This window comes from Perca fluviatilis, chromosome 8 (assembly GCF_010015445.1).
Source record: "Perca fluviatilis chromosome 8, GENO_Pfluv_1.0, whole genome shotgun sequence".
NCBI classification, from domain to species: domain Eukaryota; kingdom Metazoa; phylum Chordata; class Actinopteri; order Perciformes; family Percidae; genus Perca; species Perca fluviatilis.
Genome location: NC_053119.1, coordinates 16,919,191 through 16,937,778, shown reverse-complemented (window position 1 = coordinate 16,937,778; position 18,588 = coordinate 16,919,191). Strand labels below are relative to the sequence as shown.

The 18,588-nt window shown below is 39.5% G+C and overlaps 2 protein-coding genes across 3 annotated transcripts in view; one reads left to right on the top strand and one right to left on the bottom strand.

The window, feature by feature from the left end:
* tmem266 (transmembrane protein 266) overlaps window positions 1-9,038 on the top strand; it is a 29,677-nt gene extending 20,639 nt beyond the window's left edge. Inside the window, exons 4-11 of one of the 2 annotated variants that reach the window (XM_039808234.1) lie at window positions 78-232; window positions 2,325-2,398; window positions 3,426-3,482; window positions 3,702-3,840; window positions 4,586-4,701; window positions 5,321-5,513; window positions 7,083-7,145; window positions 7,239-9,038. In XM_039808234.1, coding sequence (XP_039664168.1) covers window positions 78-232; window positions 2,325-2,398; window positions 3,426-3,482; window positions 3,702-3,840; window positions 4,586-4,701; window positions 5,321-5,513; window positions 7,083-7,145; window positions 7,239-7,876 — 1,435 coding nt within the window. In that variant the 3' untranslated portion in view covers window positions 7,877-9,038. Of the gene's footprint in view, window positions 1-77; window positions 2,228-2,324; window positions 2,399-3,425; window positions 3,483-3,701; window positions 3,841-4,585; window positions 4,702-5,320; window positions 5,514-7,082; window positions 7,146-7,238 lie in introns of those variants that run through there. The other variant, XM_039808235.1, reaches the window with a different exon arrangement.
* A 1-nt stretch (window position 9,039) lies between these two features.
* Window positions 9,040-17,398, bottom strand: etfa (electron transfer flavoprotein subunit alpha). Its single transcript, XM_039808236.1, has 12 exons — window positions 17,270-17,398; window positions 15,941-16,090; window positions 15,633-15,714; window positions 15,272-15,354; window positions 14,901-15,000; window positions 14,062-14,172; window positions 13,293-13,394; window positions 13,085-13,153; window positions 12,892-12,974; window positions 11,554-11,619; window positions 10,916-10,996; window positions 9,040-9,535 (listed from the first exon to the last, which is right to left on the bottom strand). The coding sequence occupies exons 1-12, from the start codon at window positions 17,306-17,308 to the stop codon at window positions 9,500-9,502; spliced, it is 1,002 nt and encodes a 333-aa protein (XP_039664170.1). The 5' UTR covers window positions 17,309-17,398; the 3' UTR covers window positions 9,040-9,499.
* Window positions 17,399-18,588: the final 1,190 nt, after the last annotated feature.

Here is an 18,588-nt window from a genome sequence, read left to right as displayed (position 1 = left end):
AATGCAACAAGACCCACCATTTATTTTTCTCCCCTTTAGCTCTTCTGACTGCCTTTTCTCCCCCTCTCCCTGGTCAGGTCGAACTGGCTGAAGCCATGCTGTGGGCGAAGGGCAGCGCTGTGGCAGGTCTGTCTGCTGTCGGCGGGCTTCAACTGTTTCCTGGTGGCCTGTGTCATTCTGGTGGTTGTGCTGCTGACGCTGGAGCTACTCATAGACACCAAGCTGTTGCAGTGTGAGTGGTAGAAACCAAGACAGTGAGACGTCACCTGAGATTATCATAATAATAAGGATGTGGATGTTTGAGGACATGATACTGGGGTGGCGGTTTGTTACACTCATTGTTTATGGTCCTGGCTTGCATTAGCTTTCTTGGAGAGGGAGAAAAGTGGACTGCTCAGCACAATTGTTTACTTGTGAATTGCTATACAAAGGCATTAGGTCGATGCATGGATTCGAGATCAATGACAAAGGAGTAAGTTCACAAGATCTTAAATGGAACACAAACTAAGCGGCAGATAGATCATGTACTCTTCCTCTTGTTACACTGAGCTGCAGTTTGGATGGAAGGGTATCTGGCAAAAGATATATAAATAGAGGTGGTCATAAAGCTATGAAGCAAAGAATGAAAAAAAGAAAAATATAAAACCATTTTCTCACAGTGTGACAAACATCTGTTGTAGGTGAAGGTGTTTCTTTAATTAAGGATAGGCGCCTGCCGATATAACGCAGATAACAGCTCTTACCAATATACTTACGCAATTAACAGTGTTGGATTGAACATGAGCAAATGATAGCAACATAGAAAGTCACCATACAATACAATAATATATAGTATACTTACTAAAGCTATAGACCAAGACATTAGCCAGGCCAATATATCATCCAATATAAGCTTTTTGTAGATATATCAGTATTTAGGTAGATATGCTAGCCAATAAATACTTTTTGAGATTAATTTTTTTTGCTACCAAAAACTTAGAAGTTTATTTATCAACTGCAAAATGTGGCATTGTGGTCCGAATTCTTTGTAAATTTAAGGGATCATCATCAAAAATGTTTTAATTTATTATAATTATACTAAATATATATTTAATATATACCTTGAACCTTTTTTGGGGGGTGGTCACGCCTACATTTAAGCAAATTGACTGTTTTTGATCATCAAACTATTGAATTTAGGCCTAACGGTTGCTAGGATTGATTAAATAATTGGACTGTGAGATTTCTTTGAAGGGAGGGAAACAACATATTAAAAAAAAAAAAATGAATCAGTTCTGCCATGCAGATGACACGGTTTTAATTTTGAAAATGACCAAAAGGACGATGACAGTCCCATCTATCAACACAATATATTCTTATTATAGTATGAGCAGTCTGTGAATGTGCTATGGTCATACCTAATGGTTACATAAATGTTTGTGTGTAAGACAATTCAAGAGTTTTTGGACCTGCCAGAACAGAATAGATGTACAACATGTATGTGAGCATGTGCAGATATGTCTACTGTATAATTACTCTGTGTCACTAATAACCTATCCTGGGACCTGAGGGTCTGATCAATCATGGTCTGGGGAATATAATCCTTCTATTATTATTCCACAGTTAACACAAAATGTCAAGTGATCAAAATACCCATGTCACCCCGGTATCAACTTCATCTACATCATCTGGCATGGTGGAGACGTCTTCATTTATCATAAGTGGAAGGTCAGGGGTCATACCTGTTTGAAGTCACAGGGCTGAGTGAACAACACACGTGACGGAGATATCACTCTAGCAGTATCCAAATGCACTTAAGTCTTTACTATTCCCCTGGGACTGACTGACTGACTAGACGGGGCAGACAAAGGAAAAGTAAGACAAATGTGTGAAGGGAGATTAGCGGACAAAGAAATCAGGCAATACAGAGTTGGCTGGTGGATGAGTATGGGGAGGACTTGAGGAAGATGAATGGACTGATAGACAGATCACTGAACACAGCAAACAAAGACAGATGGGAGGGAGAGGTGACGCGTGAAGAGAAATGCATCAGCTGACAGCCGAGTGCTGTTGCAGGCTGTTTACAATTAGCCTGATGAATAGACAGGAAGATACAGACACATGTATGTACACTTGTGTTGAATTCACATTTATGATGTTGCTTTCATCTCTGTCTGTGCTTTTATGTATGTGTGTGCATGAATGTGCTCATACAACTTTACTGCACCGTGTCAATGTTACACAGCAGGTAACAGCCAAAACAAAAAAAAACTAATTTTTTACAACTTCATGTCACAGAAACTGTCCTTTAAAAAATAATCAGTTATTCTGTTTTATTCCTACAGTTAATAATGCATTCCAGTTTGCCAGCATCATCCATTGGATCAGCCTGGCGATTCTCTCTGTGTTCTTCACTGAGGTGAGTCTCCATCTTTTTCTTGCTCAACACAAAAACAGTCTCACTTACAGCTGATGCAGCGGGCTGTTGATTAATGCTATGTTGTGCAGTATGTGTGGCCAGTGAAGTACACCGATAGATCCCCGTTACAATACTAACAACACCATGAAACTCCCTGTGTCCTCTGTCACAGCTTGATTAGATTCTGATAAGTAGGGTTGGACTTGTGTACGGCTCCATTAAAAGTGTTCTTAACGAAAGTGACTATGAAATCACACAACAAAGATCTATCAGTACTCTGGGGAAAAAAACAGCGTGTGTAACTGCTGTTGTTAAAGCTGGCACAGTCTGTCCCTCTCGGGTTATTCAATTGATCCGCAGCACAAACACTTTAAAATGCAGATTGAGCTTTTTGTGCTGCTAGTTTTAAATAATTTTGAGGCCTCAGGTGTGCTGTATTGATTACCATTTTCTTTACAGCCAGCCACATTTGTCTTAGTTCCCTATACTTGACCACCGCACTGCAAACTTTTTTATAGCTGGAGTTTTACTTATCAATAAAAGCAACCCCCCCCCCGCACCAAGTATTACATTGAAGGAGTAGCAACAGCAGGGAGGCTGGTTTCTGCTCCAGTGCAACCTTGAATTTCTGAAATAGCCTAAGGATGGGGGCTAGGGGATGGCAGAAGAGGAACACAGACAAAGGGAGAGTTGTTTGCTCTCTGCAGCCCCTGCTGCGTCAGCAGAAGGAGCTAATTGCGCTGTCTCTAATTGTTTGGAGGAAATCCTATCGCACCGCCTTGATTGTTTATGAATATGATGTCATTGATAAATTACCAGTGGAGGGATGAAAGAAATGTGAATCGCAACTGCAAATGCCATTTACTGGTTTGGGTTTATTATTGGCCGTGTAATAATGGAAATTACTACCCAGCGTGCTCAGCCTCCAATCATCCAGTCTCACTGTTTAGCTGACATTGTTTTCTCCCATCTCAATCAGTGTGTAACCTCCTCTCTGTGTCCATCTCTGTCCCTCTGTCTGTCTCAGACGGTGTTCAGGATCGTGGTGTTGGGGATATGGGATTACATAGAGAACAAAGTAGAGGTAAGCTCCCATGGGTCCCATTAGACCTGTTCCTTGGGGCCCCTTTCACTGCAGTGTCATTCCCTCAATGTCATACCACTGTGAAAGCTACAGACAACACAGTAGCTGTTTGTGTGTGTGTGTGTGTGTGTGTGTGTGTGTGTGTGTGTGTGTGTGTGTGTGTGTGTGTGTGTGTGTGTGTGTGTGTGTGTGTGTGTGTTTTTTTTTTTTTTTTCTCAGGTGTTTGATGGAGCTGTCATCGTCCTTTCTCTGGCCCCCATGGTGGCCTCCACAGTGGCCAACGGCCCCAGCAGCCCCTGGGACGCTATCGGTCTCATCATCACACTGCGCATCTGGAGGGTCAAGAGGATCATTGATGGTGAGGCTGGGAGGGGCTGGGGGCTGATGTCCTCTGCATCCTGTCCTTTACTGTCAGGTCACAGAGATAGATTCTGCAGTGTGCGGTATCGGCTACATTCGATCTTGAGGTTGATTCTTCTATATTTGTTACTCTTTTTTCATGATGTAGGACATCATCTGTCCTAACCTGTGGTTTAAAGCTCAAACAACAGCTGCTACATGCAAATTGTTTCATCATATATGTGTCATTCTGGTGGTTGTGTAGTAGTATTTTATTTTTCCAGAAGAACGTTTTGTTTAACAGTGTTGCTCCCCCTTGTGGTTTTTGAATATAGTACAGTATGTATAAAACAATACACCACCACAAACTAATGGCTAAAAGCTTACCATAAAATGAGCACCTTTTCTGACACAACCTCAACAAAAACTGAACATGACTGAAATCTCACAAGGGTAGCATCGTTTACAGCATCCATTGTGCTGTTATTTTTGTACCCACCTTGTGTACAGTATCGTAGTCCTTTGTCACGTGCCAGTGAATGTGGAGAATATACGCACACTTTTATCTAAACAAAACAGTGGTTGACTTTGATATTTTGATAACAGTGTGTGCAATAATACACTATCTACAAGATCCACTTTGGTAGGGGGAATGAATTAATGAAGTCAATGTAGTGTTTAGCTGAAATTAAGAACAGCAGACATAAGATTAAATGTTTTTTTTTTTGTAGGAAAACTATCTATAATATGCCCTATTGTTTTAGCCTTTGTGCTGCAAGTGAAGGTGGAGATGGAGCTGGAGATCCAACAGTATGAGAAGGCCAAGGCGGTGAGGGAGGAACAACTTGATCGTCTCACCCAGATCTGCCAGGAACAGGCAGTATGTCTCATCTCACTCCCATCTCTTACCTACTTACAGTCTACCATTTATAGCTGCATGTAACCAGCAGAGGGAAGCAAAGTGCTATGCAAGAACAAAACATTGTACTCAAAAAGACATAAAAGATGCATACAAAATTGATCCCACATTATCACTAGATAATACTTTCACAGAACTCTTGTGGATATCAGATAGCCAGCACTGTGCATTATCTCCAAGCAATCTCTTGACTACTTCATAATTTAATAATAATAGTTCTAATATTGTTTGTAAGTCATATTAGTGAATAAGTGTAACTGCGAGTGCATGCACTGAGTGCTCTATATTTCTCAGATGTCGGCCCAGAGGAGTGTCTACTGTATGCCCAAGAGTTATACTGCAACTGTTAGAGAAGTTGGAAATGTGCAGTTTGGCATAAGTTCCCTGTACTGTATTTGTATGTAAGGTTAACTATGATGCAGCAACATAAGAAAATAAATAAAATGCTTGGACAAAAGTGGATGAAATATGAGCGAGTAAAATATACAGTATGTTGTTTGTGTTAAACAGTCTTAAAATTCAGTGTTTTTACTTTGAAGAGTTTTCTCCAGTTATCCGATTTGTCCCTCTGTCCTTTCAGTTTGAAATCCGGCAGCTGAGGGCCCACCTGGCCCAGCAGGACTTGGATCTGGTAGCAGAGCGTGAAGCAGCCATGCAGATCCATCACATGTGGGGTAAACAGAGCAGCAGTTTCCAGGAGGTGGACGGACTGGCCCCTGGGGCCTCTGAGCATCACGGGCCAGCTAAAGCTAGAGAGCCCGGGGGACCTGCAGGTAACTGTCTGGAACACCCAACTTCATTGTATTACAGTGAATTGTATTGTATTAAAGTTAAATGCAGATACTCCCTCAGTGCCTTGAGCCTTTCACAGTAAGAGATGGCTGAAATGTTAGAGAAGAAGGTTGCAGGTTTAAATTCTGTGGTCGTGTTTGGAAGATTAAATGAAAAATTACTCCTCATCCTAAGCAGGCTAGTCCACATTCAGATACCTTTATGGTTATTGAAAGAAAACATAAGCACATGTCTGTGGAAATAGTACAAATAAAACAACCCCTGGCTCTGAAGCTCCATGCTGGAGGGTAGGACAGTCTATCAATAATTGGTGTCCTCCTTTCAAAAACATTCGTCTCACAATCCACATCAAAATTCTGGTGCCACACCTCGATGGACCATAAACCTTTCATACAGTGACAGGTCATAACTTACAGGACTTAGAACAACAAAGCACTGTCAGTGCAGGTGATGTCAGGGCTCAAAATACTAAACCTTTTCCTTTATCAAAGCTATAAATTATAGTGCGACCTGCCATACATCTGAGCTACGGTGTTTCTAGATAGACATCCTTTTAACTAGGGCTGCTTCTCATATACTCATGTGGTATTGATCATCTGGAGATGGTCCCTGACCCAGTAAAGGCTGAACAATGTGGGCCCTCTTGGGACGGTCATAAAATGAATATGTGAAACCAAATATAAATGAATATAAGCCATCTAACATTCCTGTGGGACCTTGGATAGCACTTAAAAGAAACCCTTAAATTGATGTTGGATGTATGGGAAGTGTTGCTTATCAATGCAAGTTGATTGATCTATTCATAAATCAACATTATTTAGTTATTTATCAAGCAAAAATAGTAATATAAAAACTTTCTCAATTTACCTTCTGTAATATAACAGATGTTCTGCTTTATATGATTGTAAAATTAATACATTCAGGTTTTGGACTGTTGGTCAGACAAAACAAGCAATTTGAATCATATTTTAAACAAAAAATCTCAATAATATATCCCTATACTTAGGTACCATGAACTTTCTATGGTAACATTTTACTTTAAGTCCCCCTATTTAGCATTTGTAAGCAGTATACAAACATGTAATACATGGTTTATAACACTATAAAATCAAGTTGTAAGCAGATGTAAGACATTAAATGTTTTTTTAATGTATAGTATTTGTCAGCAATTATAACTTTTCATATCAAGACAATTTATATTATTAAAACCATGTTTTACTATATTATCATTCATTATCTGTTTATACATCAGCCTACACGTACGGGTGGCCAAAAGAGGAGATAAAGTTATTATTTAACACATATCTGCTCAAAACTACAGTATATTGTGTTATAAGCCATTTATTAAATAAATGCAAAATTAAAGGATTAAAGTAATGTTGCCGCTTTCTATTATCTAACTAGAACCAAGTTGTATGGATTATAAATAATTTAAAAAGTGACACATTGGACTGAAACCCTACCTAGGATTAACTTCTAAATCCACACCGGATTCACTTTTATTGTGTCTGAGACAAATTGCATTAAGTGACCCTTTTTATCCGTATCAGATCACCACGGTCAAGACGACATGAACAACTACATCAGCCAGTACTACAGTGAGCCAAGCAGCGGTGAGCATCTACACGATCCTGCTTCACTCTTTTCCACAGCCATGTAGCCCCACAATATTTCACAGACCTGTACATTATGTGTTGTTCTCGTAGATATGGGGATCCCAGACCCTGCACGTGTCATCACCACAGCAGCCATAGATGTGCACCTGCCGAACAACCCCAGCCAGCTTCCCCCCTCTCTGGTGAGTGCAGACGCAGTGCCATCCAGTCGCTTGCAGCGCACGGGCAGCTCGGTCAGCGAAGCCTCCACCACCACGGTGTCCTGCAGCAGCTTCAGCGCCCGCCAGCACAGCATCAGCAGCCACACGCTGGGCTCCACCACAGATTGCAGCTCCACGGTGAGGGAGGCCTCCACCTCCACAGATTACAGCGACCAACGCTGCTACCCTCCACCCTACAGCAGCCCTCTAGCCCTGGGCACTCAGCCGCGAGGGAGCCCCAGCGCTGTGATGCAGGAGCTGCTCTCCTCTCTGACCGAGAACTCCTGTCTCACCCAGAAGGGCCTGGACCCGGTCAACCTTAAACCGCCCAGCCCGACAGGTTCCACCAAAACCAGCCCTGAGCTGGAGCATAGGGTCAACATCTACAACAAGAGGAACCAGGAGAGCAGAGTGGGGCTGCACTCCAAGCCTCTCATCCATCTGCAGGGCAACGAGCCTCTTCTAGAGGAGAAGTACAGGATGATGGAGTCAGTAGACGCCCCTGTCAACCGTCTGTCAGAGACATAAGACTCTGCCTGACATGTGGAACTTCACTGGACTCGCTCTTCAGATCAACTGCAAAAATTAACGCTTGACTAAACTCCGGTGTAGATGGGAGTCACCGGCATATAAACAGTATGTTTGTCATCCTTTTTGTACTGTTGGGACTGAGAGGATGAACTTGCCAGAGCAGCACACAAACAGAGGGGATGAAAGACTGGAGGAGGCAGATTTGTTATCAGGCACCACTTATCAGGAATTCCCAATTCACTCACAAAAACACTTTTGGAGTTTTATGAAAAACATTACCAAAAGAAACCAGCACCTGGGCTCAAGCCCAACATTTTCAAGACAACTGGTCTACGCAGAAAAAAAAAATAATGTGGCTTTTGATATGGTAAGTTTTGGTTTGATTTGAAGGAAGTGAAACCAGTGAAGGGATGGTGCTGAGGGCTTAGTTCCTCTGATACACTTTGTAGGAATTGGAGATGCTGAACAGATAAGATCATGTATTGGAGGGCCACAAACTGTGAATCACCTCCTGCAAACTACAAGGGATGGATTTATCACATGTGTAGGTGTATCAGCTGTTTCGATGGTCAGTCTCGTCTCCAAACTCCAAACGGTCCTCTTTGATGGGACTGCTGCAGGGTACATTGGATCAGTCTCAACTTCTTTCTAATCTTTGTCTTTCTATATTAGCAATGTTAACATTTTTATCTAAATTCTATGAGTGGAAAGAGTGCTGCAGACTTTTGACTGGTGAATGATTTAAGTGATTCAGAGTTTTTATCCAGGTGCCATGACTGGAATCTGACCAAACCCAGCTGAGTCCACGTTTACTGAGATTTTGCAAACAGCATGTCCCACACGCACCAAATTCATTGAAAAGCTACCTGCACATGATTAATCTGAAAATCATTCAGGTCTAAAATATTACCTTTTATGATGTTAATGTTTGGAAGCTGTGTAGATATTTCTGAATGGGTTAATCACAGCCAAAAATAGTAAGAGACTTAAGTGAAAATGTCAAAAAGAAAATTATAGCATGAACCTTCAAGATTTGCCTCTTAAATATCGCAAACTAACCTTGTTTATTGTTGTAGCGTTAACAAGCATTTTCTAATCTTGATCATGGAAAGAGGGCATTGCACAATGAATAAAATAAAGAGAAAACATGGCAAAATGAGAACTTATTAGTTGTCAATTTAATACATTATTTTCCAAGAGCATCTCAGTGAGTACACATCCTCTAGGTTCGCTTGAAGAGCTAAATCTTACAGTCAACGACGTTAGAGACTTGAAAGTCAAGTGTTCCCAAAGATGTCCTTTGCTGTACCAGAAAATTAAATACAAACTACAACGTGTGTACTACTAAAGGCATAAACATTGCCCCCAGGTAGGTACAAGCTTAATTCTTGATATTTAATGCACGTATAGTATTTATAAAAACTGGCTTTTATGTCTAGATTGAGAATGTTCTTCTGTGTCCAGTCAGAGAGATGTCGGTGAAAATTATTTCTTCACGCAAACACTCACAGCTTCAGAAATGTGTTTGGCAGTGGCTATAGGTGCCGGCGGTCGCCCTCTATAGTCTTCTTACTGCAGGCTCCAGCTGTAAGATGGAAGTTTGTGGGACTTTGTTTCTCCTCACTTCTCCAGTGCTTTAGTCATCTCAGGAACAGCCTGAAGAGAAAACATTGCAGAAACTTAAATATAATAATCTACAAACAATTTTCACTGACATTACGGCAGGACCAAACTCACGAGAATATTTTCTGTTAAGTGTAGTTTCTGCAGGAATTTGCTGCAGTACTGAAAAGTCAAGATACATGTTTGTAATTTCTCCAGTGTACTTTTAAATAAATCACTTGTTAACTAAACTGTGGATATATTTTAGGCATTTACATGACATTCTATTTTACATTAATAACTGCTAAAACCACTTGAAATATTCCCAGGCTTTACATGTGGGAATAAATATTCTCCAGCATCTGTAATTTTATCCCCGGCATATACCATAAAATAAGATTTATGAGTTTATTAAACAAACTGGTGCTCACGGTTTAAATGAGCCCACTGACTTTCATCTGAGATTTAACATGACCCGCAGAAGGCTGCAATCATGTATCACACTGTTCGCAAGGTTGACAAATGCAGAGCGAGATTCTACAGGGGAGGCATCTGGCCCATAAGTTAACACGCTGATAATGCCAGTCGTGTAGTTTTAAAGAAGACAAATTCTAAAAGCATTTTATTGTAAATAGGAGTACAAAATTATTCAAATGGCTCTCCTCGGGAGTCGAGCAACTTCAGAACTGAATCATCAGTCACTGTCTGAGTTGGTCTGTGGTATCAATTGTCCATTTGGGGGAAAAGTAGAAAGCCCATCCATTTTAATCAGCTATCTGAGGAGTGATCACATGTAAGGTGATCGCACCCAGTAGGTCACAACTCTACTGCCACTAGCTATTATTACTAATCACTTCTACGGAGTTAGTCGGGACACCTGGGCTGCACAATGACTACTGAGAGGCTAAATAAAACATGACCAACAGGACACACATGAAAATACAACATACTAGCCTTTCACAAGCAGCACTGGACTCCAGTGTTAGTCGTGCCAACACTCCTGGATCACTATCCTCAAGTACCAGCTAGACACAAGAAAGCAACTGAGCGTGTAAAAAGCCTGGCAAGTAGAAGCTGAATACAAAACTGAAGCCACCTTTTAGTAACTATTGATCACTTTTTATATCGTCTGAGGGGCTAATGTCTTTCTCTCTTCACGGCAAGTGCAGCCACAACTCTCCTCTGATTAATTCAAGAACTTAATAATTCAACAGTTGCACATTTCCATTAGGTGGAATAAGGCATCGTGCAAAATTCATCAGTGAGAAAGCAAATGTTATAGTTTGACTGTCACTCTGCACTCTTGGCCGTCAAACATAAAGAGTAAGTCCAGGCAGAAGGTGCATGAGTGCTGTTTTTGACTTGCTGCTTGTTTTTTTCCTAATGGAAGATCATAGTGACATTGCTGCAGCAATATCAATCCCAGACACTTACCTTGAAAAGATCAGCGACCAAGCCATAGTCAGCCACCTGGAAAATGGGAGCCTCTGGGTCCTTGTTGATGGCAACAATAGTCTAAATAAAAAATAAAACATGTTTAGCACCAAACTGCGTAAAATGTCTCATGCTTAACCAAAAGCACAGAAACAATGATTGTTTGAAAATGTAATAAAAATTTTATTTAGACTTTAATGCAGAATGTCACAGAAATGTGATGTTTTATGACAACAGCCTAACATTTAGTTCTCAATTGCAAACAATACAGAAACATCCACACATCATGACAAAGGGAAGGGCAACCAGAGTTATGTTTGTGGGTGCTGTGTACTCATTGTGTGTGACATATGTAAATGCAGACAGGCAACTTCCAACTGTATTTCACGTGGTACTAATACCTTTGTAGTAAGGCAACAGCTTTTTTTACAAATTCTGCCAAATGTATGTGACCAAACTCAAGAGAGTTAAGGCTATTATCTTAATATCATCAGTTTCATAATATCTATATTAAAAGTGGAACATGTTGTTGCATTTAATATATGGGGGAAAAAACAGGTAAAAGAAAATGCATAGAAAAGAAATTGTACGAAAGGGGAGGTTGGGAAAATCCTTATATGTGGTTCCAATGACTTTACCTTGCTGTCTTTCATTCCAGCCAGGTGTTGAATAGCTCCAGAGATACCAACAGCAATGTACAAATCCTGTGGACACAAACAGAAGACAACCAAACAAGGGTTACTTGCTTGAAGACAAAGTGTAATCTCAGGCCTTTGGAAAAGGTACACTTCAGAACTACAGTACAGCAGAGCTGACTGATGGTATAATGACCACAAGTGTCTAATGTATCAGAGTGTGCTGCTGGGGCAAGTGTGCAAAGGGTCAGCCGTCCGCATATCTCCCCAAACCCACTGGGAAAACCATCTCTGCCATATGAATATTTCAGTGCTTATTTAATGTTGCAGCTGAAGTCTCAGAAGAGCAGAGTATCAATGTGTGAACACAACAGTGTCTCATAACTGCAGACAATGCATAAAGAAACACAATCTGCAAGTGTACACTCTTACATAATCAGTTTATAAAGCTAAACATAAATATGGGATGATGAAAACTCTTGAGAAAGGACGGTTCAAGCAAGGTGCTTTTGGCCATTCCAAACGGATTTTCTTTTTTTTTACTAAAATATCCAAAGTGTGTAGTTCATTAAACATTTTAACACCATCCCTAGATCAGTGAAATCAATAAATACATGTCTGGATTTAATCACCAAGCAGTGGAAGGAATGTCAATGTGATGGCAAGTGACCTGCATGTTACAATTACACTCCAACACTGTCGAGCTGTTTTTAACTACTGTTCAAAGACACTGGATTCTGATGTTTACCCTAAGCTGTGTGATGATAAATTGTACTTTAATCAGCAAAGAAGAGATTATCTTACACGTATACATATAAATTATAAGGAAATCTTGCACAACATTTTTAGATTGGTAGGGTGATGAAAACAAACAAAATCAAGATTTAAATTATATTTAATCAACTCAGCCAAATTCAACAAACTTGTCATAACATTTGGAAAATCCAATTTGAACAGTCTGGCCTGGCCTGGCCTGAGGCTCTGACCAGACATCCACTGCACTCTGCTTTAATGGACCAGCTAAATCATTTAGGGCCCTAAATGTGCCATCAAGTACATTTTGCAGGGCCTAATGTGTGGGTAATCACAGCCGGGGTAACCCGGCTGAATCGCCTAATGGAAAGTTAACGTTTTTAAAAAGGGCAGAGCAGCCAGCCTCATCATACTGAATTGCAACCATGCTGTGAAAAGGCAAACATGCATTTGTCAAAAGTGTTTTGTGCCTTTAACCATGATTTTGAAGGCAACTGTTCACATTTTGCTACTTAAAACTTACTTTCTTGATTTGCTGGACAAGTCAACGTAAATCCAAATAACCACTTCAGAAAACTAATATCTTACCGGTGCTACAATCTTGCCCGTCTGTCCAACCTGCAAGTCATTGGGGACATACCCAGCATCCACTGCTGCTCTGGATGCACCAACTGGGAAAAAAAAGGAATATTATGCAATTTAAACTCTACTTTAGTTAAAAAGATTAAAAAGGTACAAATTAAGGTTATTACTAACACAAAATGAAAATCCCACACTCTACCTGCAGCATTCATCTTGTCAGCAAGGTCATAAAGTAGCTTGAAGTTATCTCCACTCTTCAAGCCCCTTCCTAGGAAAAAAAACAAAACACACCATTTGTGAAACACTAATGAATCCTGAACAAACCCCAACGAACTACTACAAACACAGAAAGTGGTGACATATCCATGGCCATAATTTGTAATTGAGACCACAAAAAGATTTCTGACCTCCTGACACCACAACTTTAGCGCTGGTCAGATCCGGACGGTCGCTCTTTGTCAGACTCTGTTCCAGCCACTCAGAAATTCCAGCGGGAGAAGAAGCAGCAACTGCAGTCAAAAAAAAAAAAAAACAAAAAAATTTTTTTTTTATAATAATATAAAAAAAAATTTTTTTTTTTTAAAAAAAAAAAATTTTTTTTTTTTTTTTTGTTGTATACTGTATCTTTTCTCATACCTGAAAACTCAGAAGGGCTGAAAAAGGCGAAACCCTTTCCCTTCACATTGAACTAACATTGTAGGCTAACAACACAATTCGCTGACAATCCGACAAGCTTGCTTTCCATTATAACGTTAAACATGTTAACAACAACGTTAGAGAAAACAATTATATTGCTGGCAGATAACAGCACTTAGATCAAAACTAATGTCAGTGATTGTGATTGGCTAAATGACTCGCGTGACGTATCACCAAAGATGTTTTATTGTGAAGAAGACCGCAGTAGGTTTTTGAAACTCCCAATTGTACCCCCCCCCCACCGATAAAAACTCTTTGGATCTACACGAATCACGTGGATGACATTTTCCCATTCAAAACGGGGATTTTCACCGAAAAGCGACTAGTATGCAGGTATGTTTTTTTCTTTATAAAAACAACATCAAAAGTAGGTCATCATCATTACCCCACGAAGAATCAATACTAAAACATCCATAATAAAGTAATATCTTAGCATGCACTGTCTCAGAGCTCTCTGGATGAATCTGTAAGATACTGTACCATCTTCTGATGCAGCACTTCCTCCCTCTGTTGGAGCTGCCTCAAAGGACGTCCCTCTGACCGTGAAGACTTTGATCGGCTCATTGCATTTCACGGTGCTGAGAGCATTTCCTATATAATCAAAATATTATTAACATGCAATATTTTTAAACCACAAAGATATCATCAATGAACACTTGCTAGATCCAAATCCTGTTGGAAAGACTGACTAATGTTTAAGTTATATTTGCGTCATATTAAGGTTGTACCAAATCCAGGTAACATGATTAAACACTGAGTGACCAGTGAAGTCTATTAGAAGCACTTTTCCGGTGATGGCTGAGCATACTGTGCAGCCTCAAACTGAGCCTGACGATGTAGATGTGACGTGAGCAACCTGTCTGAAAGTTGTAAGTCTTCTGGTAGCTGTGCCAAGAGAAATCTGAATCATTCCGAATCTTGTGGATGAAGTGGATCGTGGATAAACGTTACTTTATATGAATTCACTTGCCACATACCAAAGTATTTCCAATCCATCAAAACATTGCTGAAATATTTTGTTACGATGCTTTTCATGGACTCTCTATGGGCTTCTCCCTTGACTGTATGCCTCCATGTCCCCCCGATTGCCTGCGAGCTTCTCCTGACTATACGGTAATTTCTCTACTGTGCGATAGAAAGTTGCATGGTTATGACACAATCGTTAGCCCACTTTTACAAAAACGGCTGCTACGGGGCCTTAACATGAGATACAAGGTAATGGAGCCTTTTATACATTGTCGTGTTTCTTTAGAAATAAACAATGGACAAATAAAAAACTAAAACATTTGTTACTTCTTTACCCTGATAACAGTACTTACCAGCATAAATGGTTCTGACAAAAGTGTCTGGAGACTTGATCTCAATGATATCTGAAACTGGAGCAACATCCAACTTGGCAGCCACTCTGGGAAGCAGGTTCTGCAGAACAAAATGGTGAATAAGCAGGGAAGTACGTGATAATCAACTCTGCTTTAGAATCAAGAGGAGAAAGAAAGACTAAAGTTCATAGACTGATAGACTGACAGAGAGTTTTGTGGATTGTAGGATACTTTGAAAAATTAAGATATTTGAAGCATGATTCTAATTTTTGGTAGAATAGTAACTCATTGACTAGTGATAAGAAAATGAATGCATTTCAACATATATAAATTCAAATTAGAAAAAGGTACCACTCTTGTCCATGACTTACCTTTCCGAAGGCAGATGCACCAGCACAGATGTGGGTGAAATTGAATTTCTTTTGTGTTTCCAGGATAAGTGGAGTCAACTCCTCTGGGGAAAAAAAAGAGAATCAGAAAGTTGAAACAAAATCAGGTAGCCTATAGGCCTGGCTATGGCTGCACCTGAGCCACTCCTGTCCAGCTTTAACATACAAACAGGGATCAAATTAAAAACAATCTCCCATGCCTCAGTTACTACTACCAAGATGCCCTTGAGCAAGTCAAGCACTACATCATCCAGCTGTGAATGTGTGACTCAGCAAATAATAAGACAACATGCATGTTCAGTATATATTTGCTCTGTGAGTGAAAGTTAAATTAACAACATACCTGGCAGGGAACCTTTGTAAGAATCATGTTGAGCAACCAGAACCTTCTTCACACCTTGTACTTTGCTGATTTGCTCTACAACCTGAGAAGACAAAAAAATGTATCAAGGCTTCCTGCCCATCTTCTATATTGTCTTCTTGTCTCCATGTAGCTTATGTTCAAATGCAGTTAATAAATGTTTCACTAGTGTTTTTATTTATCCATATATTAATTCAGTATGGTGATGCCAAAATAACATCTACATTATATCACAAATACAAAACGTTTAGTGATCCCTTAAGCAGGCCAATCTAAAAAGCTTTGCCTACCGTTGCACAGTTTGTTCCAGCCACCAGACAAGACACTTCTCCACCTAGCTTACTGGCAGCAGTGATGGCATTGAGTGTAATAGGGGTCAGCTTGTCATTGTTGTGCTCTACAACCACCAAGGTGCTTTGAAACCTTTGGAGGACACCAGTCTGTTGGAAGAAATGTCAACATCTCAGTATTCAATGCACTCATGCATCAGTAAAACCAAAGATCTGGTGGGGCCACGTTGTGAACAGTGTCATATTTGAGTTTATAGACGTTGCTTATAACATTCAAATGTATAGCCTATAAATACAAATGGAGAAGATTAGAACTGTGTATCAATATTTACCACTGAAAACATGTATTTCTTAATCCTGATGAAACATTTTTTTAATAAAAACCAATCAAAATAGTTTTCTGAGCTGTCAATTCTGCTGCCATTCTTGATCCTTAAAGTTTACATGTGATTAAATAGGAGTATGATATTCATGTGTTTGTATTGTAATATCACCCAGCTCTAGAAATTAATTAATTTAAATTTGATTAAACATTGTTTGATTAAAAGAGTTTCCTCACCGCTGTCGCACCAAATGCATGCTCTTGGGAAAATTGTTGGGTCTCTGTAAAATATAGTGTGGTTTACACCTACTCTAAAGTGTGCTGGGATCATTTCTGTTATGATTTGACACTATAAATAAAATTGAATTGCTTGTCTAAGTTTTATAGCTCCAACAGTGCAACCTCTGAACCAGCTGCATCAGGCTATATCAAAGTAAAACAGGATAGTACCAGACTCATCTGGACATGACTTAACACCATCAGTTTATGAAGGTCATTTAAAGGAAGTCAAACAAGTCGAGAAAACATCAAATAACCACATGCTTGGTCACTTAATAAACTAGTATATACTGCTACACGTCTCACGGAATATTAAATGCCTTAGGTAACACTTTGGGAACAGCTGCTTCGCCAATGACAGTTTCACAGTTTGGTAACTGCTGTTCGTCGTTACGAGGTTTCATAACTGCTAGACTAGCTAGCTATGCTCCCACTAGCTAGCTAGCTCATACACAAAACTGTTAACGTAATTATTTGCTTTATCACGATGTATAAGTTTTGTCTGAATAAGTCAAACAACGCTGTCACGCACACATTCACAAATAAAACCACGGCTTGCCAGACGAACACGACTTGCATTATGTCTAATTTAGCTAGCAAGCTAGCAACTGGTGCAAAACACTAGTGAGCTAGCTAAGTGACGTGTGTCACGCTCGTCTGCTATACGTTAACAGATCGATACAATATTTGTGTTAAGTGTTACTAAGTTATAACTGCCAGACTCTTACCAACTGTTTCAGACTTGCTTTGTTAAAAGCTCTGTTCATCTTGAACCTTTGTGGCTGCTTGCTCCTCAGTGCTGCAGGAATAGAACTATGTCAAAGGTAATCTGACGTTAGCGAAGAGTTCTCGCGAGATTTACAACATAACTTCCGGTCTGTCGCTCTTTTTTTCCTTCCATATATCTATGTTCTCTCCGACAATCTTGTAAAAAAATGAAACAACTGCAAAACTTATTCAAAAATAAACAGCAGCTTGATGTTTTATTATAATAAGTTAAACATATGTAAACATTTACGATTCATTGATTCATAACAGTAACACATCGCTGTGGAGATAGGTCTAGCAATAACTACAACAGGCATTCAAGTTATTTTAGGGGTGCATATTTCAATTTCTCCCTCGGAGACTAAATAAAGTAGGAAAACGCTTAGATCCTCGTTGGAAAGCTTATTTTTCTATTCTGATTTTAATTATAGTGCTACTGTTACAGTAACTAAATTGTCTTTTAAATCAGTAGGCTACAATTAATCCGGTAACAAATAGGCTACAGACCAAAAAATAGTATTAGCCTAATTTTCATAAATAATGTTAAATATTGCACATATCTAGTTGCAAATACATGAAAAATCCAATAGATAGACATTTATTGATCCTTTCGGAAATTCATCTTGCACCATACAGCTCATCAAATAGACAGACAACAGACCATAACCAACAGACAACAACAAAACCACCAACCCCTCCTGCCTCTCCACACAACCCTAATACTATATGTGAAATAATATGTGAAAAAAGGCTTCTCTTTTTTAAGCTCTTCTGTGTAGAAAGATACTTTTTTAATGATTGTTTAATAATAATTCAATTATTATTAAACAGTAGGCTATTGAACAGTGAAGCGCACGTAAATATTTAATCAAATTAAATTTTTTAAAACGTATAGCATAACTCTAGAATGTTTTGAAAGATTTTTTAAGCTATAACATTTTCCTCGTGAATCTATAGGCTTTATAAATACCTGATACCTGCATGAAAGTCTTTCAGGTCTGTTAATATAGCAAACATTTGATTCAGCTGCAGGTATAAGCACTTTGTGTTTATAGTGGGTTGCATGTTTCTGCCTGTGAGAGGGGGGTGCAAGAAAAAAGAAGAGAAAACTGGAAAAAATGGAAATCTACAAAAACATGTCCTATTATTTGCTTTGAACGCATGTTATGTGACTCTCTTTCTAGATTGTGCTCATGCTCTCTAACACACACTCCTTCCCTCTGTCTCTTTTACTCTATTCAATAATAATGCCGTGTAGGTGATGGTAAATAGTCATGCA